At 35.2% G+C, this 14,777-nt stretch overlaps 1 protein-coding gene across 1 annotated transcript; it reads left to right on the top strand.

Annotated features, from left to right (window-relative positions):
* The first annotated feature begins 6 nt into the window (after window positions 1-6).
* On the top strand, window positions 7-13,039 carry LOC133206375 (splicing factor 3B subunit 3-like). The gene is made up of 28 exons (XM_061342325.1): window positions 7-124; window positions 1,440-1,677; window positions 2,736-2,812; window positions 2,924-3,017; window positions 3,204-3,376; window positions 3,964-4,105; window positions 4,527-4,639; window positions 4,775-4,837; window positions 4,945-5,019; window positions 5,111-5,214; window positions 5,451-5,616; window positions 5,716-5,811; window positions 5,932-6,004; window positions 6,743-6,894; window positions 7,120-7,275; window positions 7,677-7,832; window positions 8,037-8,180; window positions 8,459-8,581; window positions 8,815-8,969; window positions 9,145-9,319; window positions 9,521-9,726; window positions 10,078-10,360; window positions 10,584-10,796; window positions 10,937-11,035; window positions 11,348-11,491; window positions 11,640-11,744; window positions 11,930-12,025; window positions 12,471-13,039. The coding sequence occupies exons 2-28, from the start codon at window positions 1,452-1,454 to the stop codon at window positions 12,513-12,515; spliced, it is 3,654 nt and encodes a 1,217-aa protein (XP_061198309.1). The 5' UTR covers window positions 7-124; window positions 1,440-1,451; the 3' UTR covers window positions 12,516-13,039.
* Window positions 13,040-14,777: the final 1,738 nt, after the last annotated feature.

Genomic DNA, 14,777 nt, shown 5'->3' with positions numbered 1-14,777 from the left:
AATGCATGATGGTCTAGCATAACTTCCGGAAACACCGTCGATAACCCATGGTTCGATGGTAAATCGTAATGTAAAATCGACGATCATCCTTGATATGGCAGTGTAATCGCAATTAATGCAATTGGTATGTGAAATTGCATGTTCTAGTGATTAGGTTTTCGAATTGCACTAGGCTACAAATACCTTCTTTACATACAAAATAATACTGTAAACAAAGGTGCTGGCCACGCTTTCTTTTTCATTGCCCTGAATGGTATGTAATATTTCGCCTTTTAAACTTTTGAGTGAGAAGAAAGTTTTGCACCTTACATATGATTAAAGAATATATTGAGAACTCTGTATGTTATTAGGCAGAAGAGTCATTTCTTTTTGGGTTGGATGTAGTCCGAGTTTTCTCGTATACAGTTATTATTATCAATAATAAAATTGACATTTCAGCGATTTTTTTCTACCTATTGGGAAAGGGTCCGGTACCGGTTCAATTGGGAAAATAGCATTGAAGTAAACGAAGGAGAATTTTCTGTCATTTAAACAAATGGCACGTATTTTGCGTTTATTCCAACCTCATTACCTATTACTCTGTGTTTTAATGAATAAATAACAAGTATTTATTGTTTTCATATCAATGTCCATTGTTTTTTGCATTTTTATGCTTTCAATTTGTCAAAATGTATGACGCTACGCTGTCTGCACCATAGATAGAACGTTCTATCGTTAAAATGATATTGTCCTACGGACCCGGTTTAACAATAGAATTCGTTCCGTGTATTAGCAATGTAGCAAAATAAACACGGGTGATAACTCGAACTCTGTGCATTTTCTATGAACAATCCAGAGAGTTCTGAATGTCAACATGGCATTAAATTTGAAGCGAGGGAAAAACGTTGAGAAAATGAGTTGAATTTTCGTATTTATATGGATTATTTTTTAGGTTAAAAGGCATATACAATCTCAAAAAGGTTTGTTATGATTAATTCGGTAGTTGTTTTCAGTGCAACCCCTTTTGTATTCTTCAAAATCATTTCGGAGTGGATCCACTCAGATTTGCTACATTGCAAGTATAATATGGGAGGTATTCTAACTGGTGAGGGCTTGTCCCGAGACACAGTTAGATTATTCTAACTATCTACACCACAGGTCCCACCATATTACGACTAATCTCTACTTTCGATTTAAGCGGAAGTGAAACAGTCAACTTGTACAATGTTTCATATAAAAAAGAAATACGATGTCATTGTAGTCTGTTGCTGGGCAGTTGAAATGGGAATTTTTGGTCGAAAAATTAACGTTTTTTGGCATTGGGAATGGTACCGTTTATCGGTACCAGTTATATAAGGATAAAAAACGCTTTATTCCTGAATGTTAGCTAGATAGTATTAGGAGATGCAACAGTGACTGAAGTGTTTGCATGCTTTCTCATCATTCCTTTTCTTTTGCAGAATTAACTAGCCATGTTTCTGTACAACTTAACCTTGCAGAGGGCCACAGGGATAAACTGTGCCGTGCATGGCAATTTTTCTGGATCAAAGCTTCAGGAAATCATTGTTTCCAGAGGCAAAATTCTAGAGCTTCTGAGACATGACCCCAACACAGGCAAAATTTACCCTGTTTTATCAGTGGAAGTGTTTGGAATGATCCGCTCACTAATGCCATTCAGACTGACAGGTGGATCCAAAGGTAACATCACATATACACAGAATTAATGTGATTTTATACTTTGTTTATGACTTTACAGGGCTCTCGCACTACCTTTTTGGTATAGAGACTGATGCTATTCAGGGATTTATCAAGGCTGTTTTTACTACCGGTAAACGGTTCCTTTCCCCTCCTAAGAAAGGTGCAAAAATTCCCCCTTTTTCAGATAGAAAATTCCCCAATTAAACAGAGAATATTACAAACATTGTTTGTAAATCTCCATTTATTTAAAAAATTTTCCAGGGGGGGGGGGGCATGCCCCCGGACTCCCCTAGCATATTCGCGCCTCTGGCACTCAGCTCGAGCCTGCGGCTCTCATTTTTCCCCTTAATATATCAAAACGTTAGTAAAACAAAATAGCTAGATAAATCCCTGTTATTAAAATTGGTAAAATTAGAAACTTGTGTTTATGGGAAATCAAAATATAACAAAAAATTTAAGAAAGAAGTCATCACATTTTGGTTTCCTGCAGTTTTGTTAAGGGCTTAGTCACACTTACTGAATAGCACTAAAGGACATAAAATTTGTTCAATCCGTTTGTCTGATTACAAATCAAATTTTACTGTGAAAGTGTATTTCTTTGTCTCCTGAGCTATCTGCTGTTTTACCATGTTTACAGATTTTGCAGATTTTCTCTTGCCGTATATGTTTCAAACATATAAGGTTGGATGTCCAACCTCATATCAACAAAATCAGTGATTTGGTCATCCATAATGCAAAAAATCCAGATTGTATCACATGTATTTTAGGAAGATTGACATGAACAGCTGATCAGCCATTGTCACCTTTGACATCACACTGTCATGTGATCTCCATATAATTAACTTTAGATTTTCAATTCAGGGATTTTCAATTGAATCAATAAGTGTTTAATTACCTCGTTATATCTGCAGTAAAAACACAAAAAAATATCAATTGTGATCTTAAGGAATGTAATACGAACGTCCTGACTCAACAGTTGGTAATTTTTTCCCTACAATTTTCCTACAGAATCTTGACTTTTTAACAGATGATGATTTGAAATTCACAATGTTTTGCAGATTATGTTGTGGTTGGATCTGATTCTGGCAGAATTGTTATTCTGGAGTACATCCCACAGAAGAATACATTTGAAAAGGTAAAATATTCATGTTAAATAGGGGCTCAAAAAAGAAGAAGGAAATCTGCTGACGATGATTTGAAATTCATTTACAATTCTGTATTTTATTCTCTTTCTTTCTCTGTTCAGGTTCATCAAGAAACCTTTGGAAAGAGTGGATGCAGAAGAATTGTGCCAGGACAGTATTTAGCTGTTGATCCTAAAGGCAGAGCTGTCATGATAGGTTGTTTTAAACAGAAAATTTTTTGCTATAAATGAACATAGAGTAAAAAATTGATCCCCAAAGACTTTGAACCAAATGTCTTCATTTATTAGGGAAGGGAATTGAATTAACATTGAAAATTGTAATAACTAAAAAAAAAATGATTAGATGATATAAATGAAATAACAATCCTTCTCTTCATTTTAGGTGCTGTGGAGAAACAAAAACTGGTGTACATTTTGAACAGAGATGCCTCTGCTAGACTGACAATCTCCTCTCCATTGGAGGCACACAAAGCAAACACATTGGTGTACCACATGGTCGGTGTGGATGTTGGATTTGAAAATCCCACTTTTGCCTGTTTGGAAATTGATTATGAGGTATATGCAAAATGATAATTACCTATACTGGGTAGTGATAAGTTTTCGGGCATTTTTCCCTCTTTGATTATGTACTCCAGAGTCAAATCAAAATTTTGTAAAGTCTACATACGTGCATATATTCTGCAAAATGTTTTATGAATATTTAGTACATGACATATTGACTTTGCACATAAGACAAACACAGGGTTATTTCCACACTTATAACAGGACCAATTCATAGACACATTTGTATAAGTGGAATTTCTTTTTGAGTAGATGGTCAGTATATACTTGAATTTCTTATTTGAATGGAAAAGAAACTAACAAAAAGAAAGAAATTGGTTATGGCAATTCCTTAAAATAATGTCCTTTATCTGTTTAGTTTTTCTGCAGAAAAAATATTTAAAAAAAAAAAAAACTATTTATGCTATCTCTTATTTTGTACAGACCATGAATTGGTACTGTCTGAGAATTGGTCTTGACCAGTGATAGTAAAGAAAAGTATTGGATAAACAACTAAGGTTTTCTGGAGATGACAAAGAAAATTATAGAATTTTGCATTCATTTCAATATGTTGAAGAAGATCATTTTTTTCTATTATTTAGGAGGCAGATATGGACCACACTGGAGAGAGTGCCAAGAATACACAACAGCTGTTGACATACTATGAGCTGGATTTGGGTCTAAATCATGTTGTTAGAAAATACTCAGAGGCTCTGGAGGAGCATGCCAACTTCCTCATCTCTGGTAAAAATGATAACTAAATAAAAGGCCAGATAAGACAATAAAGTCAAAGTGATAGACAGGAATGTGTACATCAAGGCTCTCACACCACTTTTAGACAGGGACAATTGATATTGGGAAAATGGCAACATTTTGAGGGAAATTGAGAACAATCAGTATGTTAAAATTAAATAAATAAATAAAATAAAATTCATCATATTTTGATTTTCTGGTGTTATTAACTTTATCTATAGTAATGAAAATGGGGAAAATAGCACTATTCAGTTGGGGGAAAAGGTACCTACTTTGCGTAGGGATTATAGAGGGTCAGGAGCCCTGTACATTGATTCTTATGTACAAAATTTTGAGTTGGAGAAGATATTGAGTGTGTGACAGTTGCATACAGTTTGGTTACTTTGAGGTCATTTGCATTATTCTTTGATAGTGCCTGGAGGCAGTGATGGTCCCAGTGGAGTCTTGATCTGTTCAGAGAACTACATCACATACAAGAATCTGGGAGATCAGCCTGACATCAGATGTCCTATCCCCAGAAGGAGGGTGAGCTGATTATACTGTATATATGACATACTGTACTTGTGTAGTAATGCCAGTATGGAAATCCATCTATTTACATGAAGAATTGAGAATTGTAAAAGATTTTTGCAATGTTTTAATGCCTCTTGTTGATTTCAGAATGATCTTGATGATCCAGAAAGGGGTATGATATTTGTCTGCAGTGCTACTCATAAAACAAAAGTAAGTTGAATGTTGTGATATCTAGAAAGAAAACAATTTTATATGTTGATGAGGGTGTCCTTTTATACATTGTAAGTTGAGTTTGATTAAAACATTTCATTTTTCAGAGCATGTTCTTCTTTCTGGCACAAACTGAACAAGGAGATATCTTCAAAATCACACTGGAAACAGATGAAGATATGGTATGTTGATTAATGCGTAAGTGTAGAACTATATCTGTGAAGTAGTGTGAATTTAAAAGTGTTGGCTTAACAATTTTGGATTCCCTTTTAGGTCACAGAAATCATATTAAAGTATTTTGATACGGTCCCAGTTGCATCCAGTATGTGTGTGCTGAAGTCTGGCTTTCTCTTCATAGCATCAGAGTTTGGAAATCAGTAAGTTACTAGAGATCTACTGCACATGTATGAGGGGAGAGAGTGAAAGTTAGTACTTGGTTTTCCAAGTAATGGAAAGTAGGGTCTGTGTAGATGTATATCTAGAAAACAGGAAGTCATGGCTATGTTTCATTTTCTTGCTACATATTTAAATACATTGTGTTTACATACATTTACATGTATGTTATGTTGATCTTGATTAGATTTCAGAATAATTGTTGTGTACATTTTTTCAGCTACTTGTACCAGATTGCCCAGCTTGGAGATGATGATGATGAGCCTAGATTTAGCAGTGCATCTCAACTTGAAGAAGGTGAACCTCATTTCTTTTCACCAAGACCACTCAAAAATCTTGTACAAGTGGATGAAATGGATAGTTTGTCACCTATCACACATTGCCAGGTAAGCTGCTGGGAGAATAAAAGTCAATTTGAACAATAAATTGTATCTAAAAGTAAGTAGTTGCTGAGCAGCTCTGTGAAACGTATCATTTTTTTCCAGATTGCTGATCTTGCAAATGAAGACACACCACAGCTGTATACTCTGTGCGGGAGGGGCCCAAGGTCTACATTGAGGGTCCTTAGACATGGTCTGGAGGTAAGGAAACATCAGTGTTCTGACTTCAAAGGAACATGAAATATTTACTTGAATTGAATAGTAGTTTGCATACTAAAACTTGAGTGTTAATATTGCATCTGTATGCTGTGTAATTTATAGGTGTCTGAAATGGCTGTATCAGAACTGCCTGGTAACCCCAATGCTGTCTGGACAGTGAAAAAGAACATTGAGGGTAATGTTTACTTCATTCACAGAGAGAAAAGTGGGTCCTTGCACTAAACACCATGGTGCCAATTTGGGGACAGTGAAACTTTTATGAGTGACAAATATTTGAATTGAGGAGAATTTTGAATTCAAAGTTCCACCAATAGAAAGTCAAATATTTGTCCTCATATCCAGTTGAAAAACTGAGAACAGATACATCTTGTTTGTAGGTACACTGGATTGGATTTTGAGATGGCAAACTTAACTTGAATTATAAGATAGAAATAGAAAAATGAGGAAAAATGTATATGTTGACTACACTTACAATAGCAGGGACCCACAGAACAGAACAATTCTAATAAAGGCTGGTGTTTGGAAACTTTCCTTCACCACGCCTACTTTCTCATTTCAGATGCTGTCCTAGAATAAGGCTGATACCAATATCAGGTGGGTATTTCAAGTTCGGTTATTATGATGGAAGAATATGAAGAAATCTTTAAAAAGGAGATGACTGTTCAACATGCTTACTTATTTTAGAAGGTGTTGCATACATTTGTATATGCACTTGTTTGATATATACATGTATATATGTAGGTTTAAGATTTCGAATGAAGTCCTATAATTCAACTCTCACACCACCACTTACCAAATCCAAGTGGTCCCTTGAATATGTCTAACGTCTATTCACGTTTTTCTTTTTGTGGCACATACTGTGGTAGAGACAAATGACATCTTTGTTACCTTTCCTAGCATTTTGTACTTGCAGATGAATTTGATGCCTACATTATTGTGTCCTTCGTGAACGCTACTCTTGTATTGTCCATTGGAGAGACTGTAGAGGAAGTGACAGACTCAGGGTTCTTGGGAACCACACCAACACTTTCTTGTTCACAGCTTGGAGATGATGCTCTAGTACAGGTACATTCATGTGTATCATCTGTTTAAGTAATTTATTCTTAACTGCTAGATTACTTGTCTGCCACGTGTGTATACATCTGTGATGATAAAGTAACTTTCTCCACTTCATATGAGAAGTTTATGATTATTTTTGGTATCTGAGGTGTATGCTATGTAATTTACAAATGTAATTTGATCAGACAAGGTATTGTGAACCACATAAAAAACTGTTTTACTGTTTTCAAGATTTATCCTGATGGAATCCGTCACATCCGATCTGACAAAAGAGTCAACGAATGGAAGACACCTGGGAAAAAGAGCATTGTCAAATGTGCTGTCAATCAGAGACAAGTAGTGATAGCTTTGACGGGGGGAGAACTTGTCTACTTTGAAATGGACCCAGTAAGTAATCCACAAATTACTGTATATACATGTATAAAGTTTAGATGAGTATCATTTGCATGTAAATTTTTGCTTTGAATTATTTTCACCCAGTTTAAAAAATTGCACAGTGTGTACAATGGTAAAGTGGATGAAAGTAATAGATAAAATTTCAAAGTACAAATACTTTAGACCAAGTAAAAAAAAAAAAAAGCTGTGTAATGAAATACATGTACAATGAAATTAGCTTTTATAACTGATCTTCTGGTATTGTCAAAATGACAAGCCGTTCCTACTCCAAAATGTTCACAACATTTACATGCATGTACTCAGACTGAAATGCATGTTGAAAAAAAAGCAACTATTGGTAGCTTGTTGAACAGTTTATGCTCTAATTATTTTAATACTTTTATGATCTATAGACAGGCCAGTTAAATGAGTACACAGAGAGAAAAGAGATGTCATCAGAGGTGGTCTGTATGGCCCTGGGGAGAGTCCCTGTGGGGGAGCAGAGGTGTCGCTTTCTGGGTGTGGGTCTTTCCGATAACACAGTCAGGATTGTTTCACTGGATCCAACAGTAAGTTTAAAGTGTCAAGGTTTCCAGTGGTAAAAAATTGCAGTTGACTGTCCCTCATAGATTTTAACTAGATTAGATTAGAAGGATGATATTTTCAGAAAAGAACACACATTAGAACACCTATTTTATGTAATTTAGTCATTTGTCAATTTCTTTCAAGAAGATAGATGTACATAATGCAAACATGTATCTTGTTATTTGCAGGATTGTTTGTCCCCACTGAGTATGCAGGCCTTGCCAGAGCCCCCAGAGTCTCTGTGTATAGTGGAGATGGGGGGTACTGAAGCTAAGGAGGAAACGGGGGAGACAGGCACAGTGGGGGGCTTGTTTCTCAACATTGGTCTACAGGTAAGGAGAGCTGTAATAGAGGATCTTATGAAAGTTTATAATGTAAGGGATGTTAATATGTACACGTATGTAATTATAAATCTGTGTCTAATAACAGATATATTGTGTTTTAAAAAAAAAAAAGTAACATGATATTATACTTCCATATTTCAGCTGAAAAAGCATCGATTTAATTTGTCTTTTCTGAATACCAACAGTTTGAGGTTAATAATACCTAGTACTTGTTAATTGGTGGACATGGAAACATTGATCATGTCTGTATGTGCTGTATGTTACAGAATGGTGTGTTACTGAGAACAGTGTTAGACACAGTTACTGGAGACCTCTCAGACACCAGGACAAGGTACCTGGGATTGAGGCCTGTCAAACTCTTCAGAATATCTATGCAAGGATCTGAAGCAGTAAGTTGAATTACAGAGCACTGATGCTAAAATAGAAAAAAAAAACAATTTACAGCAAAACAAACCAAAAACTTCATTTTGAAAAAGCCAGTGATATGATGTTATACATCCGTGTTTCAACTGAAAAACATTGATTAAAATTTGTCTATTCTGATTACTGGCAGTTTGAAATTTGATATTTTAATTCTGGCTTTTTAAGAGTTGAATAAATCGAGTATGTTTTGGTGTTATAGGTTTTAGCCATGTCCAGCAGATCTTGGCTCAGCTACACATACCAGAACAGATTCCATCTGACACCCTTGTCTTATGAGACTTTGGAGTATGCATCAGGTTTTGCCTCAGAACAGTGTCCAGAGGGCATTGTAGCCATCTCCACCAACACCCTCAGGTAAGAAAAACGTGTGCAGAAAGGCACTGTTATATAGCAAAGTAATCATTTACAAGCTGTAAGTCATTTGTTCAACAATGTGCTACCTCCTGTTTTCAGTAGTTCTGTCACAAGAATGAAGTCTTGAAATCAGTTTCTGGTGAGCATTAATGAAAAAAATTGTCTCCTTTTTCAGAATTTTGGCTTTAGAAAAGTTAGGTGCTGTGTTCAATCAGGTGTCTCACCCCCTGCAATACACTCCAAGAAAATTTGTGATCCATCCCGAGACCAACAACTTGATAGTAATAGAGACTGATTATAATGCTTATACAGAAGCCACAAAGATGGAGAGGAAACAGCAAATGGCAGAGGTAGGCAAGAGTCATAAAGCATTTAATTGATTTTCTATGATTCCTAAAATGTCAAATGCTAATGTTCATGCACAGTGAACATTTTCTATACAGTTGTTCAACTCGGAAAAGAAGTGAGTTGTGATAACATTCATAATTATTCTGCCTTGTATTGACCATTTAAATATTTGTTTTAAGTAAATGTGAAATGAAATATTTCAGGAAATGGTAGAGATGGTTAGTGCTGAGGAGAGAGAAATGGCGGCAGAAATGGCTGCTAACTTCCTGAATGAGGAACGATCTGAAGCAACGTTTGGTGCCCCTAAGGCTGGTCCTGGAATGTGGGCCTCCAGCATCAGAATTATCAATCCAATCTCTGGCAATACACTAGAGAAAATACAGCTGGAACAGAATGAATCTGTACACAGGTATGTACTGTGTGGTGGTCAACATCTTAAGGGGATCTAACTGGGGCTAAGCTGTCATGAAAATGATGCTCTTTCCGTGTTTCAACTGATTTGTGATTACAATTTTTGACCTTCTGATTCATGACAAAGCATGGCTGACTGTTATTGTGTCCAAAGTGGAAAGAAAGATATTTTCAGATATTGATAAAGATATTGTGAATTTCATATTTTGTGAGCAATCTAGTTTTGATCATGTACTTTGTTAAAACACTTTCTTATCCTATTCATAGATGGGTAATATATGTTTCATTTCATGGGTATGTTTGTTAAATTTATGTGCTTTCCTTTAAATTAAGATAAAATTTATTGCAGCATTGCCCTAGTGAAATTTGCCAGTCGAGGAGATGACCAGTTTGTGTTAGTTGGTGTGGCTAGAGACCTTGTATTGAATCCCCGATCTCTTACTGGAGGATTTATCTATCTTTATCAAGTGGAGGATGGAGGGGAGTCCCTGAATTTACTACACAAAACGCCTGTAGAAGATGTCCCTGGAGCAATTGCATCATTTCAAGGACGAGTTCTTATTGGTGTGGGAAGGTATCTAAGGATTTACGACATTGGCAAGAAGAAAATGCTGAGAAAATGTGAAAATAAGGTATGTGGTTGAATGGAAGAACTCTGTCGGATTCATCTGTTCATGTTTGAACAGTGCTAAAAACTGGTATATCTGATTTTCATGGGGGAAAACTTTAAAATTTTAAACCAATAGTCCTTGCAAACAACATTCATCATAATCGTTAAATATTAGACAATTTAAAAATTGGATTGTTTTTTTTTTTTCCTCCCCATGATATGTATTGAGTAATTTTCCTTTTTAGAGCATACCAAACTTTGTGTCTATGATTCATACCATTGGAAATCGCATCGTGGCAGCTGACATTCAAGACAGTTTCCATTTTCTGCGATACAAGAGACAAGAGAACCAGCTGATTGTGTTTGCCGATGACACAAACCCGAGGTGGATTACGGCTTCCTGTTTACTGGATTATAATACTGTGGCAGGGGCAGACAAATTTGGCAATATCACCATTGTAAGTGATGCATATTTTTAGATGTTATTTTGTTCATAAACCTAGGATGTAAATGTACATCTTTATAACAGATGAATTTAGTCAACATTCAGTATGTTTTGTGAAGACATTCTATATGATGAAGGCATATATTTTGATAGATCCGACTTCCATCAGATGTAAGTGATGATGTTGATGAAGATCCAACAGGAAACAAAGCATTGTGGGATAGAGGCCTTCTGAACGGAGCTTCACAGAAGGTATTTTTCATTTCCTTTCATTTATCCACTATCCAAACTTACTGTAAACCAACTTTTATTCGCGTGCGAGAAATATTCGCGAGTTTCGCGACCTACTTTAACTCGCGAATATTAATCGCCGCCAACCATTTATTTTGCTTTGTTTTTGTAGAGAATATTTCCTCAGTCGCAAAAATTAATCGTCGCGGATTGATTTCAAACTGACGAATCGTGAATAAAAGTTGACGCGAATAATAGTTGGTTTACAGTACTTGTACTTTATGAATCTTGAAAGTTCTAATTGGTGTGATCATGATTGATTACAACTTCCAGGCAGATGTGGTGATGAATTTCCACCTAGGGGAGATGGTGACCTCTTTACAGAAGGCTACCCTGATACCTGGGGGGTCAGAATCTCTGGTGTACACCACACTGTCAGGAGGAATAGGAATGCTGGTGTCCTTCACATCACACGAGGTATGAGACAAATCTTACACAGATTAAGTATAATTCAATTCAAGGTCTGTATTTAAACAGTTTCAAGAATTCTAATCAACAATGTTTATAAGCATCAGATGTAAAGAGTTTTCAGATGAAGAATAATGAGTTTTGTGCAATATTGTAGGATCATGACTTCTTCCAACATTTGGAGATGTATATGAGAACAGAGCACCCCCCTCTGTGTGGCCGAGATCACCTATCCTTCAGGTCCTACTATTTCCCCGTCAAAGTATGTATATCAACAATGCTCTTCTATATTAATATAATGTATTATGTACGCATGACTCATTAAAGTATATGTATAACACAGCTTAAATATTTTATCTTATTTTACTATGGATTCTACAAACTAGCAGTGTTATGGAAATCTGTGTAATTTTTTGAAGCACAACATATTTTTTTTGATCATTGTAGAATGTGATAGATGGAGACCTGTGTGAGATGTTTAACTCTATAGATCCTGCCAAACAGAAGAGTGTGTCTGAAGAGTTAGACAGGACACCCAGCGAAGTAAGTGTACAAAAAATACCATTCATCAGAATAACTTCATTGTTAGTATTAGAAGTGTTGAGAGGTGTAAGGTGTTTAGACATAAATTCATTATTTATGAATTTACAAGTTTTGAATTTCTATGGTCATTTATTAAAGAGGATTGAAGTGATTCATAAAATATTATAAGTTTATCAAGTGTTGTGCATTAGACAACTTTTCACATTTTGAAAGATTTATTGAAGAGGATTGAAGTAATTCATAAATAAGTTTATCGAGTGTTATGCAATAGACATTTTTTTTACATTTTGATAGGATCTATAAAAAAAAAATGTAAACGATAATGTGCCAGACAATTGTAGTTTACATCTTATCATTGTCCTGGCTTGTGCATCTTTTTCGTGTATCATCTGCCATCATCTTTGGCTGGTGTATGTATTATATGGTTATTGATTTATATTTACAGGTTTCCAAAAAGCTTGAAGACATCAGAACAAGATATGCTTTCTAAGTGGATATTTATTTGTTTCTGTCAAACAGTAGTGAATATACAAAACACTCTGGACTTCCATCAAGCAGTGCCAGGCCAAATAAACCACACAAATACAGAACTGATGTAATTAGTGTATTTCAGGATTTTCATTTCTTTTTATTGAATAGCCAGATCAAATACATGCTTGGCATAAAGTATTAATTCTTTATGGTGAAGTCTTTACAAAGTGTGAAATAGAGATAACTAGTGTGTGGAAATATTCCTGTATCATTTACCATTGAAGAAAAAAGCATTGTAGCATTTTAACCATGCATTTCGTTATGGGTCATCATTGGTCATGTTTGGAATTGTACTGTTCATTGTTATCATTCATCTATCATAAGATCTTGACATGCATACATGTTAAATAAATGTACATAAACATTTTAAAATGTAAAATTACATGCTGATTTTTTCTGAATTAGTGTTTTATGAATGTTATGAATAAATAGCATACAACTATTTGAGAGATTGACAAAATAAACCAAAAAACAAAAAAAAAATGTGGGTTATTGTCAACTGCACAACTCAGGATACAAATCAATGAAAAGATTTTCTGTGCGAGAGGTTTCAAGGTGTGTTTTCTCATGAGGAAAATGAAAGTTTGTAACCCTTTCAGGCTGTGTTTGTATAATCAAGTTTACATGTACATTGTGTATTGATGGTTCTTTGTACCAAATATAGGGACACTACTTGTATTAGGCTGTAGATTTTTGAAAATGCTCAAAATGGAAGGGTTATTAGATTTATAGACACAGGGACTGCTAATCATCAGATTTTGTAAATTATACAGCAAGTACGTGACTGCATTGCCTTTCTAGAAAGCTGTTGCAAACACTGCTCTCAACTCCTCCACAATCGTCTGTGTCCTGGTTATAGGACATTTTACAGTAATGATGTATGATAAAATATACATATGGTATTGATTTTTGAAATACGGATGTACATGGTAAGTTCATTGTTCAGCAAGGTGCAAGAGCCTTAAATGGTGGGCATGTTAGATTTGGTGAAGTCACATTCCTCAATACCATCGTTTGTCAGTTATTGTCTAGAAGAAATTGACACCAAAGATGAGCAGCAAAAATTATCACATATATTGCTGTGTAGGTTTGATACCCACACTGCAGATGACTTGACATTTTAATGTTGCTAATGATGGATTTATAGCGACCATTAAAATGTGGCGGCATTGAAGAAATATGAATGTGTGTGTTGAATCATTTTATTAAAAAAAATCAATACATGTACATTGAAATATACAAAAATTCTACGGATTTACATGTAAATAAAAAATCATTCAAATGGTACACAAAGAAAAATCAATATTTATACCAGTTTTGGATTTTTCATAGACATGTCAAAATGCTACTTGGCTTTGACATATGATCTGATATGAGAAGAATCATGAAAAGGTAGATTTCTTGATTATTTACAAGTGTCTGATGTTTCTTACATATAAAATATGGGATTACTGTTTTTAATCTAATAAAACAAAGGAATTAACTAAAATGAAAAAATTAATAAAATGACTTCATTCTGTGAACTGTAGTGTTTCCTGACCAAGAATAGGATTGTTCACACTTGTATTTTTTTTTTTCAATCAATTGAAAGCATGCAAAAGAAGGCAGTAATTTGGCATGATTTATTTATTTATTTTATTTTATTTTTTATGGAAGGGGGGGGGGGGTTCAGATGAATTAGTTGAATTTGATTCGTCTCAAAACATTTGTTAAAAAACACGGTTGCCCCCTGAATGATGAAACCACGTCTTCACAGCTCGATAGAACTTACCAACCGTCAACATTGCTCAGAAACGGGTGATACCCTCCACCCCCACCCCAAAAATGACTGTGCATAGTCTATACGCGCGCTTCACCTTTATTTGTATTTGTTAAAATATTTAGTATGATATAATAACTATTGCATGTAGCTGAGGGTAACATTGAACACCCCCCCCCCCCCCATCGAAACCCATTGTCAGCCTCGGCTTCGCCTCGGTTGACAGTGGTTTTCTTGGTGTGAAATTTATCAGTGTTACCCTCCAGGGCATAGTCTTAGTAGGGAGTTCAAAGGGGGGGGGGGCGAGAGATCCCTCGTTGAAAAATTTTGGGCATATAAAATACAAAATTCTGGGTCTCTTTAAAATGAAATTTCTTTCAGTGTAATTAAATTTAGAACACGAAGAAGAGATTTATCTTAAAAGTACATGTATCCAAAAATTAATAATTTAATAATTTCTTT

This window comes from Saccostrea echinata, unplaced genomic scaffold, assembly GCF_033153115.1.
Source record: "Saccostrea echinata isolate AGI-Se365-2 ecotype Australia unplaced genomic scaffold, CSIRO_AGI_Sech_v1 ptg000054l, whole genome shotgun sequence".
In the NCBI taxonomy this organism is placed as follows: domain Eukaryota; kingdom Metazoa; phylum Mollusca; class Bivalvia; order Ostreida; family Ostreidae; genus Saccostrea; species Saccostrea echinata.
The sequence above is the reverse complement of the archived record's forward strand: the minus strand, read 5'-3'. Positions and strand labels throughout refer to the sequence as shown.

What these genes read in the sequence shown, in the direction of transcription:
- LOC133206375 (XM_061342325.1), top strand. Translation starts at nt 1,452, where the DNA reads ATGTTTCTGTACAACTTAACCTTGCAGAGGGCCACAGGGATAAACTGT. An exon ending in GCATCAGAGTTTGGAAATCA is followed by an intron (nt 5,215 to 5,450) that starts GTAAGTTACTAG and finishes ACATTTTTTCAG; the next exon opens with CTACTTGTACCAGATTGCCC. An exon ending in CAGAATGAATCTGTACACAG is followed by an intron (nt 9,727 to 10,077) that starts GTATGTACTGTG and finishes AATTTATTGCAG; the next exon opens with CATTGCCCTAGTGAAATTTG.